Genomic DNA, 25,411 nt, shown 5'->3' with positions numbered 1-25,411 from the left:
TTTTTTCCCTCTGAATGAATTACAGATAATTTTTTCTACTTCTGTAAAGAAATCCTTTGGTAGTTAATTAATGGTTATGATTTTGAATAAATAAAATAACTCAGGTAGTATTGCCATTTTTATTATATTGGCTCATCCTATCCATAAGCAATTAATGTTTTCTCACAGATTAAAGTCCGACTTTATTTCCCAGAATAGTTGTTTGTAGTTATAATTCTTGTGTATCTTGGAAGAAAGACTCTCAAGTGTTTATATATTCTGTAGTAATTTTAAGTGGAATGTCTCCATGTAGTTTTGCTGTTTTTTTAAAATATTCTTTAGAAAAGCTAATGATTTGTGTTGATTTATCTTATATTATGAAAGTTTGCTGAAATTATTCATTATTTCTTTTAATTTTTAGTTGACTATTTGGGATTCATTAAGTATACTTAAGTGTGTTATGTTTCTTTTTTGTACTATGGTTATTCCCTTGATTGGTTTCTTTCCTTCCCCCAACCCCTTTATTGCAATAGCCAACATTTCTAGTACTATGCCATATAGAATTGGTGACAGTGGACATCCTTATTTCACCCTTGATTAGAATAAAAAGCTTTCTAGTTTCCATTATGAATAATAGGAACTCTTGTTTTTATATGTTATTTGTCATTTTAAGGAAAGGTCCACATATTCTTGTGATTGATTCATAATAAAAATGGATATTGTGATTTGTCAGAAATGTTTTCTGCGTTTATTTATATATTTAGTCTTTGTTTGTTTGTTATTAATAGGATTCATTGAGTTTATGGTTTTCCTAATATCATACCAACCCAGTATTCCTGGTATAACTCCAATCTTGTCATAGTCTATAATCTTTGTGATATTAAGTGTCCCCCAGGGTTCTATCTTGAACCCTCTTTTCTCTCTATGACACGTGACTTGATGATGTCATCAGTACACAGATTTAATTAACATTTCTTTGCTAATGAGTCCCATATATCCCTATCTTGCCCCTGCAATCTCTGCAGATTTCCAGTCTCATATCTCCAACTGCCTTTCAGACACATTGAACTGGATGTCCGGTTGACATCTTAAACGCAATAAGCCCAAAAAAGAAGTCATGATCTTTCTCCCCAAACCCTTCCTCTCTCCTACCACCCCTATTATTGCAGAGGACAACACTCTCCCAGACCCCTTGGCTGGAAAACCAGGACATTCCATGTCTCTTCTCTGCTCTGCTTTGTATTTCCTCTGGCTGTCCTCTGTACTTGGAGCGCTCTCCATTTAGACTACAAACTACCCTGGATTCCACTAGTTCCTAACTATAATCCTACTTTTACAGGAAACCTTCCTCAGTTCCTCTTAATTATAGTACAGTGTGTCTGTTAATTATTTCCTATTTATCCTGTTTATAGCTTACTTTGTATGCATATATATTTGTTTGCAAGTTGTCTTTCTGGCTAGACTGTAAGCTCCTTGAGGTCAGGGGCTATTTTATTTTTATTCCCAGTGCATATCGAAATGCGAGGTAGCAATCAATGCTTATTGATTGATTTTTTCTTTTGGGGGAAACTCTGGATTTTTAGCAACAATTGGTGTAGTTTTCATTTTGGGGTTTCTTTCAGGAAGTGATAAGTAGTTGTTTCTATTTTTATTTTCTATTTCTAACATGTATGAGAAATTTTCTTTATTTCTTAATATATGTCATATAGCAATATATAAATATTTTCAAGTTTTTATGTTCTCCTGTATTTCAAATGATCCTATTATTTTAAATTCTCTCTCCCAAATTAATTTTCTAGATTGATTTTTCATATGAGATATTTTATATTTTCTTCTCCTTTCTTGGTCTTTTTACTTGAATTCTCCTTATTTCCTGGAGTCATTAACTTCTATATTATCAATTCCAATTTTTAAGATGTTTGCTACAAAGGTATCTTTTGTACTTCTTTTGTTAAGCTGATCCCCCCCCCCCCCAATTTCTTCCATAGCCCTTATTTCTTTTATACTTTTATGAAACTCTTCACATCATTGCTTTGAGGTAGTTTAATAGCCCTTAAGGGCTATTAATTTTGATATTTTATGATAGGCACTTTCAATTTATTCTCTTCTAGGAATGTACTTTGGTCCCCAATATAATCATAAAATGTCTGTCTGAGTATATGTTTATCCACTTATCTATCTTCTATCTAGTTATCCTATTTTTCTCTCTAACTCTATACATAACTATCTCCTCCCTCTCCCTCTTCCGCCCCCCCCTCCCCCCAGTCTCTGTCTCTGTATGCCTCTGCCTCTGTCTCTGTCTCTCATCCTTAAGAGCTGAATTTTAGATCTCTGGTACCCTGGGGATCAAATCAAGTTGAGTACCTTTCCTTTCCCCTCATGTTTTTCTTTCTGTCTTCTCCTTAAAAAAGGCAACAAAGTTCTCCTATCCTGTGAGAAGCCTTAATTGAAGCCCTTTCCTTTGTATGAAAAAAAAAGAGGAAAGAGAAACCTTTTTATTAATCCTCAGTTAAATTAGAGGACAACTTCCTGTGGTGGGAAAGACCTAGTTGACACTTTTTCTTGAGGGGGGAGGATATGAAATGTTATGGGCTTTTTCTTCCACAATTAAAAAAATCAACAATTAGCCTGACTGAAGGCTTTCCCCCCCCTCTTTCTTTATGCTATTTCCCCACCTACTCCACAGTTTTTGGTTTGGTTGGTTTTATTTTCTTTTTCCTTAGAGTCAGTCTGTCTGTTGCATTTGAGTCACTCTGGTGATTTCTTTCTGCTAGGGTTCAGAAACTTAGAATCCTCATGACATGAAATCAGAAAGAAGGATTTGATTCTTAAGGTTTGTCATATGACCTTGCCTACCTCCACAATATGCTTCATGTGTCGCCTTCTTGACTCATATTAGAGTATTATAAGAGGTTTCCTAGAAGTTTTTATGTCTCCAGCCCATCTTCCTTCCAATCCCTCTTCCCCAGAGTTGCCCAAATCATCTTCCTAATATATCACAACGATCATATTTTATTTATTTTTCAAAATCTTCCATGGCTTCTCAAATGTCCACCTAATTGAGTTCTCTTGACCCTGATATTCAAAGTCTTCTACTTTTGGGCTCCTGCACACCTATCCAAAGTTGTTGTTTTTTTCCTACCAGCTTCGTATATATTCTGTAATCTGGCCCAAATGGACTCTACTCTATTCCCTGTTCTCATCTTGCTCTTCTAGTCTCTGTGCTTCTTCTCATGCTCCATGCTTGGAAGTAGCTTCTCCCCAATACATTTCTCCTCTCCAGTCTGTGGAAGTTATTTCTCCTGTTTGAAGGCCTCCTCCATGAATTCTTCATTATTTTTAGCCAGGTTAAGATTATTATTATTAATTTAAACCCTTACCTTCTGTCTTAGTATAATTTCTAAGACAGAAAAGAGTGGCCAGGCTTGGCAGTTGGGATTACATGACTTGCCCAGTGTCATGCAGCTCAGAAGTGTCTGAGGTTACATTTGAATCCAGATCCTCCCATCTCCAGATAGGCACTGTGCTACTCAGTTGCCTCAGTAAAAATTATTTTTCTTTTGTGCTCCTAGTCAAGTAGGGCTATTTGACCTTCAAAGTCCCTTCTAACTAAATCTGAGGCTTTATAATTGTGTGATCTAAATTTCTCATAACATTTTAACTGCTTCCCTTTTGTTCCTATCAGGTATACCCATGACCTATTAAATCTAGAAGCTTCTAGAATCAAGGAACTGTCTTTTTTTCATTTCTGTATTCATTTTTTCCATGTCTGCATTTCTCCTGTATTCTGTATGCTTAGCATAGTACCCTGCACATAGTAGGTTTTTAATAAATGAATTGAATTGTTGACCACCTTCAGGTGATTCTACAAATATTTATGAAACATTTATTCTATGTAAGGAACTTCAGTAGATCCTGATGATAAAAACACATATTATAAATCCTATCTAAAGAACTTCTAGTGGGAAAGAAATACACATAAATAACTGTTATACTTACAAGAATATGGTTAAATGAATGAAAAGAAGGGGGAAATAGAAAGGGAATAAACATTTCCATACCACCTACTATGTGCTAGACACTACTAGGTGCTGGAATAATGAATGAATGACTGAAAAAATATGTATTAAGCACTTACTATATATACAGGTAGTAAGTATGTATTCATATATAATAAATACTTAATATTTTTTCATTCATTACACAGGCGTGCACACAATGCTGTGTATATATGTACACACACACACACACATATATACAAATAAGTGGCTTTGCTAAATGCAATGAATAAAAGTAAAATAAGTGAAACAGTTCCTGATCTCAAGGAATGTACCATCTAATTGAGGGAAAACTGTGTAAAAGAAAATTCTGCTTCAGAGTGGATGAAAAATTACAGAAAACTTCTTTTTTTTAAGTTCTTACCTTCCATTTTATATTAATTCTAAGACAGAAAAGTGGTGGCAAGGGTTAGACAATTAGGGCTCAGTGACTTGCCCAGGATCACATAACTAGGAAGAAGCTGAGACCGGATTTGAACTTAGTCCTCTCAACTCCAGGTCTGATGCTGTATCCACTGTGTTACCTAGCTCCTCTCCAAATCCCAGAAATCTTTACGATGCAACCAAAGGGCAGATAATAAAACCCATTCATGCTTATGTTACATCAGGAGCTCAGATAACAATGCCAGGGGTGTTCAATGTATAGAGACAGGGCAGATGTCTTCCATCTTACTGGATAGAATAGAATTGGTGCCTCCCATCTCTTTCAATCCCTGTGAACTGTTAAACAACCCAGATAGGCTTGTGGCTGCTTGGGCTAGGGGAGAGGGCAAGGTAGAAAGGATGGCTACAGTAGTAGTAGTTCTTACCTCTTCCTCCTCTGCAATCCTAAATGACTTCTGATTTAACTTTGGACCTAGAAAGGGGGTGAGGAAAGGAAGGGCTTCCCATAAAAGCAGCTGGACCTGTGCCCAGCTGCCTCTGTTAGGCTCTGTATAAAGAAGAATTCAAACATGCTATGACAAATTGAATGATAGAATATTTGGAAAAGGTAGGGAGGAAGTATCTATCACTTGATCTGTTTCCTGAAGAAGGGGTAAGACTCAGTATGTAGACAGAGATGGGAATCAGAGTAGAGGTGGAGAGACCATTTAGATATGTGTTATAAAATAAATGAGAGAAAGTTGACTAATAATTACCTTCATTGAGCTTTCCTTGTTATCAGAGATGCTGATGGATAGCAATTGTGTTTATTTTCACGTTGCACTGTGATCTTATTTGTTGTTAGTGCATCTGTTTACAATTTCTACACCTAGTTTCATGGGTTCAAACAAGTATGGAATTTTTACTGCATTCCAAGGTACACAGAGTGAGACAAACATAGATTTACAGCTGCAAAACACCTTAGAAGCTATGTAGCACAGCCTCTCCATTTTACAATAGAGGAAACTAAGGTCCCAATAACATTAAATTAAATTATTCACTTAATTTTACATAGGTCATTCATATCAGTGGTAGAATTTATACCCAAGCCTTCTGACTCCAAGTCTAAGAGGGCTTTTTCCACTGAGTCATGAGAAATAGATGAAGTCTACTAAGAAAGAGTCTAGTCTTATGTATTCAAACAATAACAATAACATTTTAAATGAAATTTTGAAATTAAAAATGTTATTGTTATTGTTTGAATAGACAATGTAGTGAAGTAGATAATGTAAGTTTTATATCACCATTTTACAGATAAGACTAATAGAGATGAAATAAATTAGACAAGGTTATATAACTAGTAAGCATCAAAATGGGGACTGGAGCCCAAGTCCTCTGATGAAGAGACCTATGCCCTTTCTACTTAGCTTCTTTGAAGGATTTCTTGAGTATACTATAGGATTCCCATCAGACAACTGTGGTATAAAAGATACTAAGCTATCATCAGAGCTGGGCAAATCTCACTTCTGACCCATCATAGTTGGGTGTCCCTGGACAAGTGACTTAATTGATAAGTAGTCCAGGCTATTTTCAAAAGCCATAAACTAAAGAGAAGCATCAGTAGAGAGCTAAAAAAAAAAAACAAAAACAAAAAGTAATGTCCTTTATCAGTTGGGTCATTTCAGTTGTGTGACTTTTTTTTTTTTGTAAATTTTAATTTAATTAGTTAATTTAGAATATTTTTTCTGTAGTTACATGATTAATATTCTTTCCCTCCCCTCCTTCCATCCCCCTCTTGTAGCCAACGAGCAAATCCACTGGGTTTTACATGTGCCTTTGATCAAGACCTATTTCCATATTATTAATATTTGCATTAAGGTGATAGCTTAAAGTCTACATCCCCAATCATATCCCCATTGACCCATGTGATCAGGCAGTTGTTTTTCTTCTGTGTTTCTACTCCCACAATTCTTTCTCTGGATGTGAATAGCATTTTTTCTCATAAGTCCCTCAGAATTGTCCTGGATTATTGCATTACTGCTAGTAGAGAAGTCCATTATGTTTGATTGTGCCACAGTGTATCAGTCTCTGTGTACAATGTTCTCCTGGTTCTGCTCCTCTCACTCTGCATCAGTTACTGGAGATAGCTCCAGTTCACATGGAATTCCCCCAATTCATTATTCCTTTTAGCACAATAGTATTCCATCACCAACATATACCACAATTTGTTCAGTCATTGCCCAATCATAGGGCATCCCCTCATTTTCCAGTTTTTTGCCACAACAAAGAGCAGAGCTATGAATATTTTTGTACAAGTCTTTTTTCTTATTATCTCCTTAGGGTATAAACCCAATAGTGGTATGGCAGGATCAAAAGGCAGACAGTCTTTTAAAGCTCTTGGGCATAGTTCCAAATTGCCATCCAAAATGGTTGGATCAATTCATAACTCCACCAGCAATTAATGTGTATGACTCTTTTTTACCTCATTTAGGGTTTTCTTGGCAAATAACCACTGGAGTGGTTTGTCATTTTATTCTCCTACTCATTTTCAAATGAGGAAATTGTGGCCAACAGAGTTAAGTGACATGCCTAGGGTCATACAACTACCAAGTGTCTGAGGCCAGATTTTAACCCAGGTTCTTCTGAGCTCTATCCACTATGCCACCTAGCAACCCCTACTTTTGCAGTTTTTAAAAATGGAATTGGAAGTTTTCATTTGTGTCCCTGTCCAACTTCATCTTCTTTGGTTCAGTATATTGTGATATTTCAAAGGCTAATTTGTCTTGCATTAAATAGACTTCTCCTTTCTTTATGCCTGATCCCTTTCCCCAATCTCTGTTCTTTAGGAAACTCATCTGAATTATCTGATAAATTCTCACTGCCTTTAGGACCTAGCAAAAGTTGTTTGGGTTTCTTGGGCCTCAGTTTCTTCATCTGCAAAATTAGATATTGGGTTATATAAATCATCAAGTTCCATCAAGTTCTAAATATAATTATCCTCTGGTCCATTTCAGAGAATTTATCCATTTAATTGGAGAATTTAATTGATCCATGTAGAGAATTATCTATGGAATTCTGCTTTTACCCCTTTGTCATTTTTTCATCAAGTACATAGGCCCATAGACTTAAAGAAGAGAGGGACCTCAGAAGTCACTTAATCCAACACCCTCATTTTACAGATGAAGAAACAGATGGATAATCATCCAATTTTATTTAGTCATTGAAAGAGCCTCAAATTGAACTCATTTCTTTTGATGCTGATTCTGGCACTCTATTATTTTAGAAGAAAGACTTGTGAAGATTTTGTAGAGATGAGAAAGTATGCATATGTATCTATTTCTTCTCAGTTTGTTTGGTAATAAAATCATCTCTGATCTTTTCCATTCTTTTGTAGTCTTTCTCTCTTTGAGATCTCTTTGAAAGTGGATCCCTGAGGGCCTTTAAAATTGTGTCACTTCCAGCATTGATGTATGTATGTATTTCTCTATCAATCCCTCAGTTGCCCTTCCCAACTCACTTTCTTGACTACCTCCTTCTGCTCCCCACGATATATTAAGATGTCCAAGTTCAGGTTGGATTGTTTCACCTTTCTCATTAATGAGACTAGAAATAATGGCAGATAGAGGCCAATTGACTCCTATTTGTTGCCCTCCTTTTGTGTTTCATCTCTAAGTGCTTTTGGAATGATCTAGCTTAGCTGGGTCCCATTCCAAATTCTGGGAACAAATTAATGAAATTAATGAAATTTTGGTCATCTTACAATTATGTATGCTAGAGGAAAGGAAAAGAAACTGATGATACTGAACCTCGAATAGTCCAAAACCCTTTGAAATGTGTTTCATGCTGTCAGACCTGCATTCAGTATTCTCTTTCCCTAGCAGGGAACTGATGTCCTTGCAATCTGTGTTCTGGGCTTTGTGTGTGTTTTTTATAATATGGACTATTATGTGGGTTGCTAGGAGGAATCCTGAAAAACAGTAATAGGCTCTCAGAAAGTAGGGAGTTGACTAGTTCTGATTTTAGGACAGTGTACAAATTTGTGGACCAAAATTGATGGCGCTAGTTCTCCTTTACTTTAATTTCCAGGAGAAGAAGATTTTTCAGATTCCTTGGATGCATGCTGCACGACATGGGTGGGATGTTGAGAAAGATGCTCCTCTCTTTAGGAACTGGGCAATTCACACAGGTATGAAAACACCCTTTATTTTCTGGGGTGTGTGACCAGGGGGATGCTATGCTTTGTTCCCCGTTTTCCTCATAAATTACAAAACTATCTTGAATTTTGGTCTCATGCAAATATCTGTGAATAATGTATTGATATCATCCCAGGCACCTCAAAGTTACACGGGGTATGGGCTTCATCACCCAGAAGTTACATTATTTAGCCCATAGAATTTCACCTCACCTAGTGCCCTTGTAAAGTGAATTCAGTTAATTTTCAGAGAATCTCCAGTACTATGGTACCCCAGTCACAGTCAACGGTTATCCATTAGAAAGCTGTCCAATGGAGTTGAATTTAACTTAGATTAAAAAAAAAAAAGAAAAATCAGAAAATCTCCCACATTTGCACTCCTTATTGATAATGATCCCATGGCAGTCATATGTAGGCAACTAGGTGGTGTAGTGGATAGAATGCCAGATTTGAAGTCAGGAAGACCTGAGTTCAAATCCTGTCCCAGACACTTACTAGCAGTGTGACCCTGGGCAAGTCATTCACCTCTCATCCTCAGTTTCCTCATATGTAAAATGGTACCTACCTCACAGGGTTGTTGTGAGGATCTAGCAAAATTGGCTTTGCCAACCTTAAAGCTCTCTCTTATTAAGGAACTAATCTTTGTCTGTGTTTCTTTCCCCCCTCTGCTACCATGTTAGGAAAGCATCAACCTGGAGTAGATAAACCGGATCCCAAAACATGGAAGGCGAATTTTCGATGTGCTATGAACTCCTTACCTGATATCGAAGAAGTGAAAGATAAAAGTATAAAGAAAGGAAACAATGCCTTCAGGGTCTATAGGATGCTGCCCTTATCTGAAAGACCTTCTAAGAAAGGTAGAGAAAACTGTTCAGTGATTCACAGGGGACCCCTTAGCCCCGCACGCTCAGCATTAGCACATTCCAGAGCTCCCTTCTGTAGCCACTCCACATATAGAACCCTTCTGCTCTTAACTCACACACGTAAAATCACCTTCACTCAATCTGCCTTGGTATGGGTGAAAGAATTTGTTTGGTCCACTAAGAACTCTCAAACCTATTCAGCAGAGGGGGAATGTCTGTACTTGTATCCTTCTGGGATTATAATAAAATTACGTTTTGTCACTACAGGAAAGAAAACAAAGACAGATAAAGAAGACAGAGTTAAGCACATTAAGGTAATTTGGGGTTATTCAAAATATCTGAAGAATGTGACGGTCCTTTTAATGAGCCCTTTTCATGAAAACAAGTAACTTGAAGGTCAATAGTTCATTTTTTCTTGAGTCAGGAAGTGTGGGTTCACATCCTGGTTCTAGACCACAGATGAAACATTTTTTCTTGCTGAGGCTCAATTTTCCTCACTTTTAAAAATGGACATAATAATGCTTGAACTACCAGGATCACAGGATCGGGTTCTTTGTAAACCTCAAAGCCTCATAGAAATGTAACATCTGTAGGTAACTGTAGATCTGAATATCTCTACATATTCCTTGCTTTACTAAAAATGACTCTAGGTAATTTTGGACTTGATAATAAACTTTTTGTTTAAGTCCTGACCTTCTGTCTTAGAGTAGATCCTAAGTATCGGTTCCAAGGCAGAAAAGCGGTGAGGACTATGCAATTGGGGTTAAGCGACTTGCCCAATCTCACAGCTAGGAAGTGTCAGAGGCCAGATTTGAATCCAGCATCTCCCATCTCCAGACTTGACTCTCTGTCCACTGAGCCACCTAGCTGCCCCTAATAATAAACTCTTTTCAGTCATTCGCTGTATCCCCACCCCAAATTTCTGAAATTTGAAGTCCTTTGCCTCCCTCTTGTCTTTCCTGCTGCCACCAACAGAAATGATACAATGATTATAACAACCCACTTCTTTCTGATGATGACTAGTATGTCTCCAGACCCACAGAGGGCATTTGTGGTATTCATAGCCCTGATATCATTAATTAAATAAACAGATCATTAGACTAAAAAAAAAAAGCAAGCCTAAGCACTGACTTATCCATTGCTTGTATAGTTATAGATTTGATGCCTTTCTAGTGGTCACATACCTCTTAAAGATCCTGTGGTGAGTTCACTGTCTAAGCAGAGATTATGCTTTTTAGCTGTAACTCTTATAACTAGCAGAGGTTATCAAATGTAATTAATTTTACAGCTAAGGACATTGAAGCCCAGAGATGTTTTTTAATTTGCCCAAAATTACACTTTTGGAAGCTGAGCTTGGCTAGATCTCCTGATTCTTAGTTCAATGGGGTTTTTTAAGCCCCCTTCCCACTTTAGAATGCTTTTAAAAAAAGCATTTTTTTAATGAACATAAGAAACCTCATCAGCATAAGGAAGGAATTTCCAGTGATTCCTTCTCCTAATGCACATTATTATGCCCTCAGAAGTTATAGTCCTTTGGGAGTTTCTTGAAGACAAGTGGCCACCTTGTGTCAAAGGCAGAATTGGAACTCAGGGCTTCCTCTGAAGACAAATTTGAATTCCCTATATTGCTGCTCTTCTCTTAGGGAGGTTTAAAAACTGTATAGGTATTATCAAGTAAAAATATTTGTAAAGAGACCAGTTTCATATCTGGAAAGAAATGGGGAAAAATCATATTGGCTGTGAAATTAAAGATGTTAAAAGGCACTTGAGTTTAGGGGAAAAAAATATATATATATACATACATACTAAACTACTGAAGTTGTGCTATCTTTATAATGGTAAAAAAAATAGAGGGAGAGTGATGAGGCAAGAGAGATAAACATTCTGCCCAGGGTTTCCAGTATTACAATATTGTTTTACATTTAGTATTTTTTTAAACCCTTCCCTTCTGTCTTAGAATCAATCCCAAGTATCAGTTCCAAGGCAGAAGAGTGGTAAGTGCTAGGCGATGGGGGTTAAGAGTCACATAGCTAGGAAGTATCTGAAGTCAGATTTGAACCCAGGACCCCCCTAACTCAAGTCCTGGCTCTAACCACTTAGCAATTTAGCTGTCCAAACATACATTCAATATTTTAATATTTACTTCTTACTTAGTTTTACTATGATCTTATCAATATTTTATTAGTTTTATTTTTACCATAAAATTATCATTTTTCTTCAAACCAGCTTTTTTTGGGGGGGTGTAGTTTCCCTCCCACTGAAATGAAATTCTGATTTTATAACTATACATATACATTTTATAAATGTATACCCAGTGTGTAATTTTTCCTATCGAAATGAAAAGGATTTTATAAATATATACACACATATTATAAATTACATCCAGTGAATATTTATACCATTGAAATGGAGATGATTTTATAAATGTAAATAAATATACACATATATATAATTTTGATAAATATATGCCCAATGTATATTTTTCCTCATTAAAATGAAACTTTTTTAACTATAAATATTATAAATCTCCACTTAGTGTACATTTTTCCCTGTTGAAAGGAAACTGGTTTTATAAATATTAAATTTAGGTGTATATACAAACATATACACTTTATAAATATGTACCTAGTGCTTTTATCCCATTGAAATGAAACTCAGTTTTGTGGTAGAAATGTTGTATTTCCTTAACTTTCCTTTTACAATGAACTCTGCTCTAACACATTGTTTCCATTAGTTGAATTCCATTTATTAAGTATTTATTAAGCAGCTACTTAATTCCTGCAGGGTGGCTGCTATCTTCAAAGAGCATTAAGCAAAGGAGTAGATACTACAATTGACAGACTTTGTGTATTTCCTTTTGTTGTTGTTAGGTTACAGCAGTGTTTTCAAAGTGTTCATGATGACTTGGAGTGATTAATGAGGGTTTAGAGCCAGAATAGACTTTAGAGCTCTGCTAGTACAAATCTCCCATTTTACAGAGGAGAAAACTGAGGCATAGACCAATTAAGCAATTCTTCCAAGGTGATGCAGATTTAAAAAAAAAATCAGAGCCTTAATCCCAACTCGGATGGACAGCAAATTCAGTGGTTTTCCCACTGCACCACAGGGTCTCTCTGGGAGGAGCTGAAAATTAGAGCTGTATAATAATCAAGTCAAGTTTGAGAAAGGAGAGCCCCTTCCATCATTATGGTGAAGGCTCTGTGAGAGAGTTATCCAGACTTGAGCTGATGACCCTCTTATTTTAGGCTAAGATAGTACAAAAATCCTGTGTTAACAGAGGAAAGGCAGCTACTTCCCAATGCTTACGGTCATGAGATTTGACTTTTGTGTATCTCTACTCTAGTTTTCAGGATCTTGGTCCCTAAGTAGTCTAAAATTTTAAATGAAAGCGGGATAAATAATCCTCATGCTCTGTATTAAAATACCTAAGCAGATGGAGCGCTTTGCCAATATTAAAGCACCGTCTAATTGTGACGTATTATTTGGGGGAGGGAAAAGGAGTTTTTGTCTAGTATGTGTTGAAGAGAACAGAAGAAGCTGCCCTTGGAGCAAACTCTGCCTGGCCCCTGCAGAGTGGCTCGTAAGAGATAATTAGCAGACACTCAGCACCTCTGGGCCAAGCTTCAGAATTTTGCTTGGTTCACTGATCGCTCACTATTCAGGTCACTCAGACAATTTTCCCTTTCCACATAATGTAACCCCAGTAACCTGTCACTGAGACTGACTCTTTTCAATAAGTAAGGAAAGTCACTGAGCAAGGCTAGAAGAAGCTTTGGTATTTTCCAGCACTATAATAATTTAATAAATATGTAGCAGAACGTTTGCAGGACACAGCACGGTGCTAGACTCCATCATGACTAGGAGCACCAGACTTGGAGTCAGGAAGATCAGAGTTCAAATCCAGATTTGGACACTTTCTAGCTGTGTGACCACAGACGAATCACTTAACCTCTTTCAGCCTCAGTTTCTTCATTTGTAAAATATGGGTAATAATAGCACAGGGTGGATAACATGTAAAGCATTTTTTGAACTTTGAATTGCTATGTAAATGTTGACCAGTATTCTGTAATGAAATTTTAAGGCATGGTCTTAGTCTTGAAAAGAGCTTGCATTTTAGTTGGCAAATCAAGATGGTGGTCAGTGAAACACAGCAGAATGTGGGTAGTAAATAGAATGAACTTTAAATGGAAACTCAAGGTGGCAAATTTGATCACTGAGATTTGGTGCTCATGATTTGTTCAAAAGAAATTCAGAAATCTGAGAGTAGTGGCTTACTAGAGAGATCACTGGAGTAAAAAATTTTAAAAGACACAAAAATATTAATGTCTTGGGGGTTGTTTGCCATTCTATCAGCCAGGTGGAGATCCATCATCAGAGATGTTGTGAAGGACTGACTACATTGGGAGAAACTACCCTTGAGAATTTCTCAGGTCCTTTTTGATTCTTAGGTTCTTCGCCTGGATGAAATAAGAAGCCATTGAAAGTTTTGAACAGAAATATATTTAAGGTCTTTTAGTCCTATGGTAGTATGAAGGACAGATTGGAGGGGGCAGATTGGTTTCTGAGAAACCTGCTGAAAGGCCATCAAACAATTATTTTATCAAGAATTTATTAATCACTTATTATTTATTAATAAAATTATTGAATAATTTTATTAGCAGAATTAACCAGTGCATTTATTAAGAAAATTAGTTAATATAGTTATTAATGTTTTTAATTTATTGATCATTTATTCATAAATCAGATTAATGTGACAGGCACTGTGTTAGGCAGCGAGATGACAAATAAAAAGAATGAATCGATCCCTTCTCTTGAGGAATTTGCATTCTAACAGGGGAGATAAGAAATACATAAAAATCTCTAGGTATATGCAAAACAAATATAAAGCAAAGTAACATTAACTTATTCCGTATAAGGAAGGAAAATGAGGAGTTGGAGGGTATTGGGAAAGACTATGTTTGAGCTGAGTTCTGAAGGAAGGAAAGAAGGGTTTCTAGAAGGCAGGGTCGAGGAAGGAGCACATTCTAGGCATCGTGGATGATCATTGCAAAGACATCAAGATGGGGAATGGAGTATTTGTTGTCTGTGAAGTGCAGAGATAAGGCCAATTGGCCTGAAAAATCATTTGGTTGAAAAGATGGCATAGGTATGTTGAGTTTGAGATGAGAGCCAGTTGTAAAGAACCAGGAAGATGGCAGCGGTGCAATGGTGATAAATCGTTGTTTGCTTTCTCAGTGGGTGGGGGAGGAGATATAGAGAGGGAGAAAAATTAGAAATGAAAAATTTTAAAAATCAATGTGAATTAAAAAGAAATCAAATTTGGAAGAAAGTAATAGGAGAGAGAAAATTTGAGTAGAAATGAGAGTTGAAGCCTTAGAGTACATAAGGTCTTAAAATTGAATCCCATATCTTCTACTTCACTTCATGAAGTATATTTCACATAGGTTTGATGGGTATCAGGTAGATAAAGTATACTTACATATATTTATAAGTAGATAAACATATTTTAATTCATATTATATAAATATATTTCAGATAGGTTGACAGGTTTTTAATATGTAAAGTATACATATACATTTTTATAATTACATAAATATATTGATATATATTTTGACACATATATTCAGATAGATTGGATGGGTATTAACACTCCCATTTTACATATGAGAAAGCTGAGGCTCAGAACCTAAGTAGCTAGCCAAAGGTCATAGAGCTTGATCACTGGCTCTGTTCTTTTTGAATTTAATTCCCCAAATATTTCTATAGAATATAATGCCTGCAAAGCACCATGTCAGGCCTGGCGGATACAGAGACAAAAATGAGTCAGCCTCTCTCCCTGTGGGCTGTGCAACCTTTGAGAGAATGCACCATGTATACAGATATATAAACATAAAGTCATTTGGGCAGTTCATGACTATGGTCAGCCTCTTCCTGTTAGATTATGTTGCCTTTTCAGACTTGTGACCCTGCTTTTCCTTCCTCTTTCCTTCTTTTCTCTTTCATGTTTCTTCCCCTTTCCCCATTGCCTTAAGTGACAGTATAAACAACAGAAAACACTTTCTAAATTCTTTTAATGGCTCTTTTTCTTTGGCCACACTGGTCTTATCTTTGGTTCTCTCATGCTTCTTCCTTGCTCTCCATGACTTTGCACTAGCTATCCTCCATGCCTAGAATATGATTGTGTCCTCATCCCTGTCTCCTAGCAGTCCTTCTTCTCTTAAAGATTCAGCTCTAGCATCACTTGCTGCATTTGGATCTCCCTTACTGTTCTTGCTTTCCTTTCTAAACTACTACCTTGGATTGAATGGCTTTGTATTAACTTTTCTTTATTTTTTTATTTTCTTTATTCCTGTCTCCCCCATCAGAATGGAAGCTCTCGAGAGTAAGAGGTTTTCCATTAGATTCTTCCTTTTCTCTTTCTTTCCTCCACCCTCTCTTCTTCTCCCCTCCATAGGCTTCCCCTCCTTTCTCTTCTTCCATTTTCCCCCATTCTATGTCTCTCCTCTCATCTCTCCTCTCCTTCTTTTCTCCTTGTGTTCCTCTCATCTCCTGCTCTTCTTCTCTTGTACAATTCTCATATTTTAGTTTCCTGAAATTAGTAAAGTGTTAAATCAAAATGATTCCACATACAAAAGCATAAATATCTTCACAGAATGTATGAAAAATAAATTGTCCCCTCATAAGGCAGTATTTCTTGAGTTTATGTTGGGAGTAGATTCAACTCCTATTCAGCCTTAAGCTCAAAAGCCAATTGGTCAGAATCTGTTTTAACGACTTAATTCCTTCTCAGCTTATGCTCATTCTACCTCAGGAAAAAAATAGATATTGAAAACAAGAAGCAAACATCTGTCTTAACCTCAGGGAATCAATGGACATTTCCATCATAAGCAGTTTCAAAACCCAAATGCCACTCTCAGCTATTTTGCCACATGACTGTTCTTTTCAGAATTTGTTCTGTGCTACTTTTTCTTATGTGTTAAACCATTGCTACAGCGGAGGGAAACCCAACAAAACTACCTGAAGGAACAGCTTTCTAACCAATCCTTCTGAAAAGCAAATAGCAACCCAGGATGGACTTTCTCCATCCTGGCATGCTTGCTTAAATCAAATAGTAATCGCTTTAAATAAGAAAAATGACAGCTTCCTCATCATTCAGAAAAGAAGTCTTTCTTTTAGGCTATGTCATCACACAGGATGTGACTGAATTTTCAGAGGTCAGGCCAGTAGAGCACAGAATTTGGCAGGTCCTCTTCTAGCTGGAAAATCTCAAGGGCAGACAAGCTAATGTGCTTCCCACTGGAAGACCAACATCACTAAATTTCTAAAAGACTGGCTCACCACCAGAAAGTAGACTTTCAAGGGGTGAATTACTTAGTCCTAGCAACTCACAGTGATGTCTTCTGAAGTATGGAGGGGTTATAATATGAGTAGGCAGAAGGAGTAACCATACAAATGAAATCATGGACCCTTAGAATTACTGACCTAATTTTAGATACGGTGCTCAAGGGACAACCCAAGTCTAATAAGTTAAAGCACATGTAGGCATTTTTATAAGATCTTGTGGCATCGGGATTTCTGGGCTGGGCTTGATTCCCTTCCTCCAAGACTACTTTAAAGAATGATTTGGCTAAAAAGAATCTGGCCTGTGTTATATTTCTCAGGCACTTAGCGTAACATGCCAAATTTATCAAACCATCAGAGATGACCTCAGAGATTAGCAAGTTCTGTCCCAGAGAAATAATCCTACATTTAGTCTAGTTTCTTTTTCTCAGATCATAAAGAGAGAGGGCTTTTCCTTAGAATGAGAACTTTCCTTAGAATGAGAACTTTCCTTTGAATTAGAATTCCTTAGAAAAACATTAGATACAATATGGCATGGCATCAGCAGTACAGGGTAATAGAGTACTGGACTTGAGAGTCTGAAGTCCCAAATTTGAATCTTGATTCTACAGCTGCCAACCTTGGACAAGCCAATTTCCAATCCAACGAACATTTATTAAGCACTTGCTATGCGTTACATACTGGACTAAGCACTGGAATTCTCCTCTAGTTTGTTTCCTTATCTGTAAAATGGGAATAATATTTCTTTTACTTTGTACATCATGGGATTGTTGTAAGAAGTGAAAACTTTCTTAAAGCACTAAAAGTATTGTATGATTGTAACTTAATATACTAGGGACTGCAATTCAAGAGAGTGGAAAAGACTGAGAGTTAGAAAGCGTGGGTCCATACTTATTTAGCTGGGTGACCCTCATAAATAGCCAAGTCTTTCTCAGTGTATCTCCTCATCCCCAATCAGTAATAGTAATAAAAATAATAAACTGGGCTAGTAGGTCATAGAAGACCTCCAAAGCAGAAACCAGGTTTTCTTAATCTAAAATGGTGGTCAGTGAAGTACATGGTAATGAGGAAGTCAGCTCTTATGACTATTTTCCAAAGAGTACCCCAAAAAGAAATATCCCACCTCCTAGGACTATTTGGGGGGGGGGAGTATGCTATAAACATTATTAACCTCAAGGAACTATGATTGTTAGTCTATTTTAGAAGAGAGGATAACTTGAATTGCTAGGGTCATTCCTTAGATTCTTTATGACTTGCGTATTTCTGCTTAGACGGACAGTTCTTAACTACAGAAGCTGATTTTTTGCCCTGTTAGTGGGTCAGAGGCACTCATATAATTTCACAGTTTGAACATAAATGAGAAAAGTGAGAAAGCTAGCTATGTCCTCACTCAGGCTCATCAAATCCAAACTGACACACTGAGTCAAGGAACAGCATCAACTGGGCCAACCCAAGCCTAACATTAAAGAAATCTGGCAGAAATTAGAATTCAAGCTAAAAAAATGGGGTGGTGGAGAGAGGAAAGAAGTGTTCTCAACTCGTTTTTTTCCCCTTTTCTTCTTCCTAGCAAGAACCAGTTGAGTCGTCTTTTGGGCTTAGTAATGGAATAAGTGAGCTTTCTCCTGAATACGCGGTCCTGACTTCAACTATAAAAAGCGAAGTGGATAGCACGATAAACATCATAGGTAAAATGATTTTGACATTGCATTTTTATACACGTAATAAGCAAGCCTGGACAGTGCATTCATCTGGCCCCAAAGTGGAGAGATCTGACTTTGGGAAACAAGAGGCTTGAAGTAATATAGTCTTCTCTTCCCCAGGTCAAACATTTCCATTTCCTTCTACCCATCCTCATATACTATGGTTTTTGTTTCTTTAAAACCTTACCTTCTGTCTTGGTATCAGTTCTAATTTAAGTCCTTCTTAAACATGGTGACCAAAACCAACCGCAATATACCACATATATATACAGAATGAATCGGTTAGATTAATGTCAGTCATGCACATTTATATAATTCTTTAAGATTTCAGTACTTCGTTCATAGTTCAAATATTCTTATCCCCATTTAAAAATTAAGAATCTTGAGGCTCAGAGGATTTCCATGACTTGTACAATGTCCCAAAGATAGTAAATGTCAGAGGCAGTATTCAAACCCACTTCTAAGTTGTTTGTACTTTCCATGTCACCAGAGAAGCTATCCTTGATTGCGTTTTGTGGAGGTACATGTTCAATGGTGCCATTTTACTTATTGAGAATAAGATAAAGAGTAGGATATTCCTATTTGTCCCCATATCGCTTATTCATTATGTGACAAGCAAAGAGTCAAGCATTTTGATCATTTTATAGGTGGAAAAATTGAGACAGAAATGTTGGGTTGTGACAGATAACGTGGGCTGGTAAGTCATGGAAGACCACCAAAGCAGAAGTCAAATTTCCTTGGTTCAAAATGGTGGTCACTTAACTAGGTGGTAGTGAGAAAGTCAGTTCTTGTGACTGCTTCCCTTAGGGGCACCTCATGAAGAAGTATCTTGGTCCATTTCTCTGGAACAATTTGAGATCTAGAGCTGGAGGAAATTTCAGCAGAAATTTAGCCTAAGGCAGCTGGTGGCACAATGGACAGACCACTCAGCCTGAAGTGCGGAAGACCTGAGTTCAGATGTGACCTTTACACCTACTTATGTGACTGTGGGCAAGTCACTTTACTTCTGCTTGCCTCAGGTTCCTCAACTTTTAAATGGGGTTGTCTTACATGGTTATTGTCAAGATCAAATGAGAGTGAGTGAGTGAGTGAGTGAGTGTGTGTGTGTGTGTGTGTGTGTGTGTGTGTGTGTGTGTGTGTGTGTGTGTGTAGCCCTTACTATAACTATATAAATACTATTCCCTTTCCATGTAGTCTGACTTTCTCATTTTATCCAACAGAGAGATATATTTTCATTTCTCCCTTAGGGTGAATAAATTCCTCGAGGAGTAGGGAGGTGATGATTGTTAAGAGATATCTAGGAGGAATGATAACGTTTACACACTCTTTGTGTGGTAGACCTTGTAAGTTATTATTATCTCCATTTAACAAATGAGAAAATCAAGACTCAGAGAGGCTTCCTCTCAACAGATAAAGTGACAATAACAGAGATAGAAACCAGATTTGAACCCAGATATCCTAATTTTGAGTCTTGTCCCATCACAACATGCATTTTCTCAGTAAGTGGTCAGAAACATAATTTGTTGGGCATGGGCTTGCACTTTTCTCCCCACATTACTTTGAGAGGATGGGTCAGCCCCCGATGGAGTGAATTTTGGCCCTGTAAATGGTTGTGATTTTCCTTGATTTTCTTTTTCCTCTAAGGTAAGGGTGATTCTCCCCCCCAAGCCCCCACATTTCTGATTAAGAGATTCCTTAATAACTATGCATGTCGTGATCCGTGCCTTCCATCTCCTTCATTCTAGCATCATCCTTCTGGTCATTGAGTTCATCCAGTGTTGCTTAGGTGCCTTTTGCCCCTTTCATTAAAGCAAGCTCTCTCCCAAATCTGGGCACATGCCTTTGAAGGGCTTGGCTCACTTTGGATTGTTTTCCAAAATTATTTCACTATTCACGAAGTGAATTCCATCTCAGACAAAACCCCAAAGCAGAAGGCAGACCTGCATGTGTTTACTTCTTGTGTATCGGCTCTCCAAAAGGAAACTTTACTATAAAATTGATTGTTTTGGGAAGGGTCTATTTTGTGGGCATCTCTGTATTCCTGGCACCCAGAGTAATACCTCACACAGAAGAAGGCAAGTTAATAAATGCTTCTCGTTAGATGAATGAATGAAGGATTGACATGAATAGCATAATTCATATGGCAGAATTAATGAATCATTCCCAACTTCTGTGGCAAAGATAAGGGGAAAGTGTGGCTACCAGTTTCACTTTAGGAGTCAACTGACTGTAATGCAGATAACAAGTTTCAGTATTGAGTTGGGCTGTCTCTTGCCTCACCTTTGGGTCATTTAAAGCTATTAAGACTCCAAGATAAAATGTTAGCTCCTTGAGAGAATAGTTTCTCTTACTGTGGGTCTCTGTCTTTGTCTCTGTCTCCCTGATTCCTTTTCTCCCTCTCAATATTTCTCTTTTTTGCTGTTTCTGTCTCTTTCTTTTTATCTCCATCTATTTGTCTTCTCTGTCTTTTTCTCTATATTTATACTTACTCTCTTTTTCTTCCATTCTCTCATTCTCCATCCCTCTCTGTCTCTCTGACTTTTGTCATATCTTGGTCTCTGTTTCTGTCTCTATCTCTGTCTCTCTCCATGTCTCTCCTCTCTCTCTCTCTCTCTCTCTCTCTCTCTCTCTCTCTCTCTCTCTCTCTCTCTCTCTCTCTCTCTCTCTCTCTCCCTCTCTCCCCCTTTATCCTTTATCTTCATCTTTCTGTCTCTGTTTCCCCCTCATTCTTTTTCATTCTTTGTGTCCTTTTCCCTTCCTCTTTGTTGCTATCTCCACAGATAAGTTTTCTCCAAGAGAGTTTTAAAAATAACTTGCTCTAAGTCACACTATAGTTCTGAGAATGCTGAATTTTGCAGTAAGAGGAACTAGGTTTGAATCCTGTTCTGCTATTTACTAGATAAATGAGCCATTGCAACTCATATAATCTCTGTGGATCTCAGTTTCCTCATATTCATTACAATAAAGGGGCTCCACTAAATGACTTCTGAGGTGCCTTTTAGATGCTACGAAAGCTTCCCAATAAGCAAATCTATAGAGAAAGGGAATGGGTTCCTTTGAGCAGCAATGAGCTGTCAGAGACTGACCCTTGAAGGCCCTTTCATCTCTTACATAGTTTGAGCACAGTCCTCACAGATGTCTAACATGATTGCAATTCAGGTGCATTTTTGTCCTTGTACCATTTATAGGAGAAAAAACAAGGATAAAACATCTATAAACATATATGAACACCCAACTAAGTTCTCCTGTGGATGCCGTTTCCCCCTCCATCACTCTCCAGCCTGGGTTCAAATAGACTTTTCTTACCCAAATGACCAATGATCTTCTATTTCCAAGCAAACCGAGGAAGAGAGTGCCTTTGAGTAGTGAGAGGAAATTTTCAATTTGTGTGTGTGTAAAATATTACAATTACAGAGAAAACTTGTCCATCACAGCCTATAAAAAGTGTTTTAAAACAAAACAATTCCTTTTCTAAATTCTGGATGGCTCAATTTTTGAGGAAGGGGAAGTAAGTGGTTAGACTTCTGAAACTACCCAGCTGGCATCTTGCCCAATAGAACAGCACTTTTGTTGAGCCATGCTAGAATTCTTTCTAGGCTGGTATAAAAATTCTGCAGGTGTGGAGGTGAAAAGTGAAGAACATTCTAGCTGACTTCATTAAGCCATGCTGTATGGCTCCATTGTGTTACAGAGATAACAGGCAGACCCAGTAAAAGGAAAGTTTGCAATACAACAAGGGAGGTTGTTCTTTGCTTTCCCTCCTCCTGTTCCCCATTGGAAAGCAATAGCTCTCTCAAATTCCCATCTTGCCCAAATAGATTTTACTCTCCATTGTAAATATAGGTATTTGTGCCCACGTTTTCTCTCCTGTGAGGTTATAAACTCCTTAACAACAGGGTGTGTGTGTGTGTGTGTGTGTATGTGTGTGTGTGTATACACATGTGTGCATATGCTAAAAATATTCCAGTGAATCTCATAGATGCATCCCTAGTGATAGCCTTTATCCAGGCTACTTAAAGGTCTTACTGTCCCAGGTGTTTGCTTTCCTCTTTCTGCTGTGGATCTATGAAAGGCTGTCTGAAAGGAAAGTTAAAAACAGTTTGAGCAGAGGGATGGATGACCTAGTTCAGCTGGCTGCCATTATTATCCCTGTTACATTGGCCTGTTCATTTTGTTGTTGCCTCTTGCCCTTGGAGATAATATATGTCTACTCAACCCAAAAGATGGCTTAAAACATAGAGATGATAGGAATATTCTTGAATCTTTGTCACCAAGAAGCTAACTCTGTACTTAGAAGGAAGCAAGAATTTTATCATCGAAATGATGAAGAAACTCCATCATGCTAAAGCTATATAGGGCAACTTGGGTGTTGGATTTTTTCAGCAAATTCAGACACACTCTTGACCCTTGGTTAACTTTTCCTATTAATGAAAGTGAGATCATGCCATCAGTAAAAGGCAATAATCTTTCTTTTACTTGTCCGTTGGCACCTTTTGTTTTTGCTAGATGTAATACAAATAGAGGCTCTTGGGATCTAAACCAATGAGGCATCCCAGTTTCTATGAAGATTACATCCTCAGATATTTCCACATCAAATTTCACACCTTAAGACATAAGTGACGTTTAAAATCTAGGTTTTCTCCACTTGCCGTGCACGGCTCATCCTTTACCAAACTTCACTCTGTATTAACAAAAATGAAGCTGAAGAGTCTAAGATTAATGTGGGGATCTCCATAAAGTATAATTTTACTTTTTTTGTCACTCCTTCAGGTGACATCATTGTGGACATTCATGAGCTCCAGCGAATTTTAAATGACACTCGACAAATAGCACATGAAATTAGTAGGGTCCTTCATCTTGGCTGTCTTGGATCATTTCTCTGATTCAGGATGGTGGGTTCTTCTCATTTATTCACAACTGAGGTCTAACAGATTTTTCTATGTGTTGTCATTCTTTGCTGGCTATGTATTCTGCACTATGTGTACCTCCAAATTGACATCAAGGTTGATTTTTAAATTTGACTGTGAAAGCTGATTTTTTTTTAAATGAAATCTAATCTACTATTTGCTATGTCTGCTACAGCTGTGGAATGTGGAAAGTTTCAGCTCTCTGAATTCTAGGAAAATATAGTCCTTAGGACTCTGTCCCCTGAAGTTGAGACCCATGGACACCCAAGATGTGCTTTATCTTCCCCACACTTAATTGGATTGCCCCTCCTAACTGCTGTTCTTTCCCAGACCCTGCACGAGGACTTTAGATGTGGTTTGTGGGGACAAAGCTACCAAAAGTCCCTATGAGGGTCTTGCATGCTGTAACTGTAGACACTGCTTTGATGTACAAAACTCAGAAAGATGCAGAAGAAGCCAGCTTTGTGAGATTTTCACTGATAATTATGAAATCACTAAATCTACCAGACATGATTGTCATTCTTGCCACTTTAAACTGTTATCATGTTAGTATGGCTCCTCAAGACTCCGAAAAATATCTGGTGATTCTTCAGAGTGAAATCCAATTCCTTCCTCAAAAAAGAGTAAAGTTGGAGGCAGTTGGGTGGCTCAGTAGATTGAGAGCCAAGCCTAATTGATGAGAGGTTCTGAGTTCAAAATCTGGCCTCATATACTTCCTAGCTGTGTGACCCTGGGCAAATCACTTGCACCCATTGCCTACCCCATAGCACTCTTCTGCCTTGAAGACAATACACAATCTTGATTCTAAGACAGAAAGTAAGATTTTTTTGTCGTTTTGGGGGTTTTTTTAGGGCAGTTTATTTCTTCACTTGTGCAGGCACAAAGGAATGAACTGATTCCTTTCCTCAACCTTTTAAGGTCCATGTAGTCTGAAAGGAGTGGTGCTGACTCGTGTTTTCTCAGGATTTAATTATGGCTTACCCTGGCCTGTGTCTTAGACATCTGAAACTGACTCAAAGGAGAATGAAAGCCTTGGCTTCTCTTTACCATTGTAAGCCGGCTGAATGAGTGACTCTAAATCCACCTGATCAATATTCTTGTCTTCATCTCTGCATTTCAGTCCTCTGTATCTACTGCTCCTTCATCTCCACAGGCCAATAACTCCACCAAATCTGTTTTGATCTTTACTTTGAATTTACCAGCTCATGGAATTTCCTATACTCGTAGGATGCAAACTTCTCCCTTTGTCCCTCCAGCTTTTAGGATGTCTTCCAACTGTGACTCAGCCCAAGCCTATGCTCTTACGTGTTGTCTGTAAGACCATCACCTCCCACCGCCATTATGATACTTTGGCCTCATTATGTTACAGAATTGTCTCAACCACTTCCATGAATATAGAAAAGGACAATTTCTTTGCAATGCTTCCACCATGTGTGATGCTAAGATAGCCCATGAACCTTCTTGCTCTTTACATGTTGTCCGCCATACTTGTTTCTTTAGGAAATCTCTAACTCTTCTTGTTCGTGGTCTATCACACTGAACTGTGTGTCAACTTTTAGCGTGTATTTTCCCAAAATATTAGCCAAACCTAATCAATATGTTAAAATTGTGTCCTTCCCCCTCCCCCTCCCCCTCCATTTTGTCATCCTTGAACCTCAACAGGGACCTGCCCTCTAGTATTTTGGGTCACTCATAGAGGACTTCCCTCTGTGTATCTTTAGGACTTAATGATACATGAAAGACAAGTTATTTTAGGAACTGAAGGAGGGAATTGTGAAAATAATTTTTATTTCCTTCTACGTAATTTAATTACTCAGTTTATTGTGATTTAATGGATGCCAGTGATTGTATTGTAAGTTAAGTAGGATAGAATTGAGTTTGATTTTGTTACTGCTGTTAGAATAAGGAATCATGTGAATTATAATTATTTAACTCACCATGTTTTGATGATTATATTTGGTTTATAGGATAGACATTTACTTTAGGGGTTAGGCCTGTTTATAAGGAG

General features: G+C 37.5%; 1 protein-coding gene across 6 annotated transcripts in view; it reads left to right on the top strand.

Moving 5' to 3' along the window:
• IRF2 (interferon regulatory factor 2) overlaps window positions 1-25,411 on the top strand; it is a 142,633-nt gene that overhangs the window by 88,887 nt on the left and 28,335 nt on the right. For 3 of the 6 annotated variants that reach the window (XM_016423108.2, XM_007496063.3, XM_001363845.5), the window contains 4 exons: window positions 8,487-8,586; window positions 9,273-9,449; window positions 9,723-9,769; window positions 18,364-18,481. In XM_016423108.2, coding sequence (XP_016278594.1) covers window positions 8,487-8,586; window positions 9,273-9,449; window positions 9,723-9,769; window positions 18,364-18,481 — 442 coding nt within the window. The remainder of the gene's footprint in view (window positions 1-8,486; window positions 8,587-9,272; window positions 9,450-9,722; window positions 9,770-18,363; window positions 18,482-25,411) is intronic. The other 3 variants (XM_056802955.1, XM_007496065.3, XM_007496064.3) reach the window with 1 other exon arrangement.

The sequence above is a fragment of the Monodelphis domestica genome, chromosome 6 (genome assembly GCF_027887165.1).
Source record: "Monodelphis domestica isolate mMonDom1 chromosome 6, mMonDom1.pri, whole genome shotgun sequence".
In the NCBI taxonomy this organism is placed as follows: Eukaryota; Metazoa; Chordata; class Mammalia; order Didelphimorphia; family Didelphidae; genus Monodelphis; species Monodelphis domestica.
Note: the sequence above shows the minus strand (reverse complement) of the source record. Positions and strands in the feature narration are given on the sequence as shown.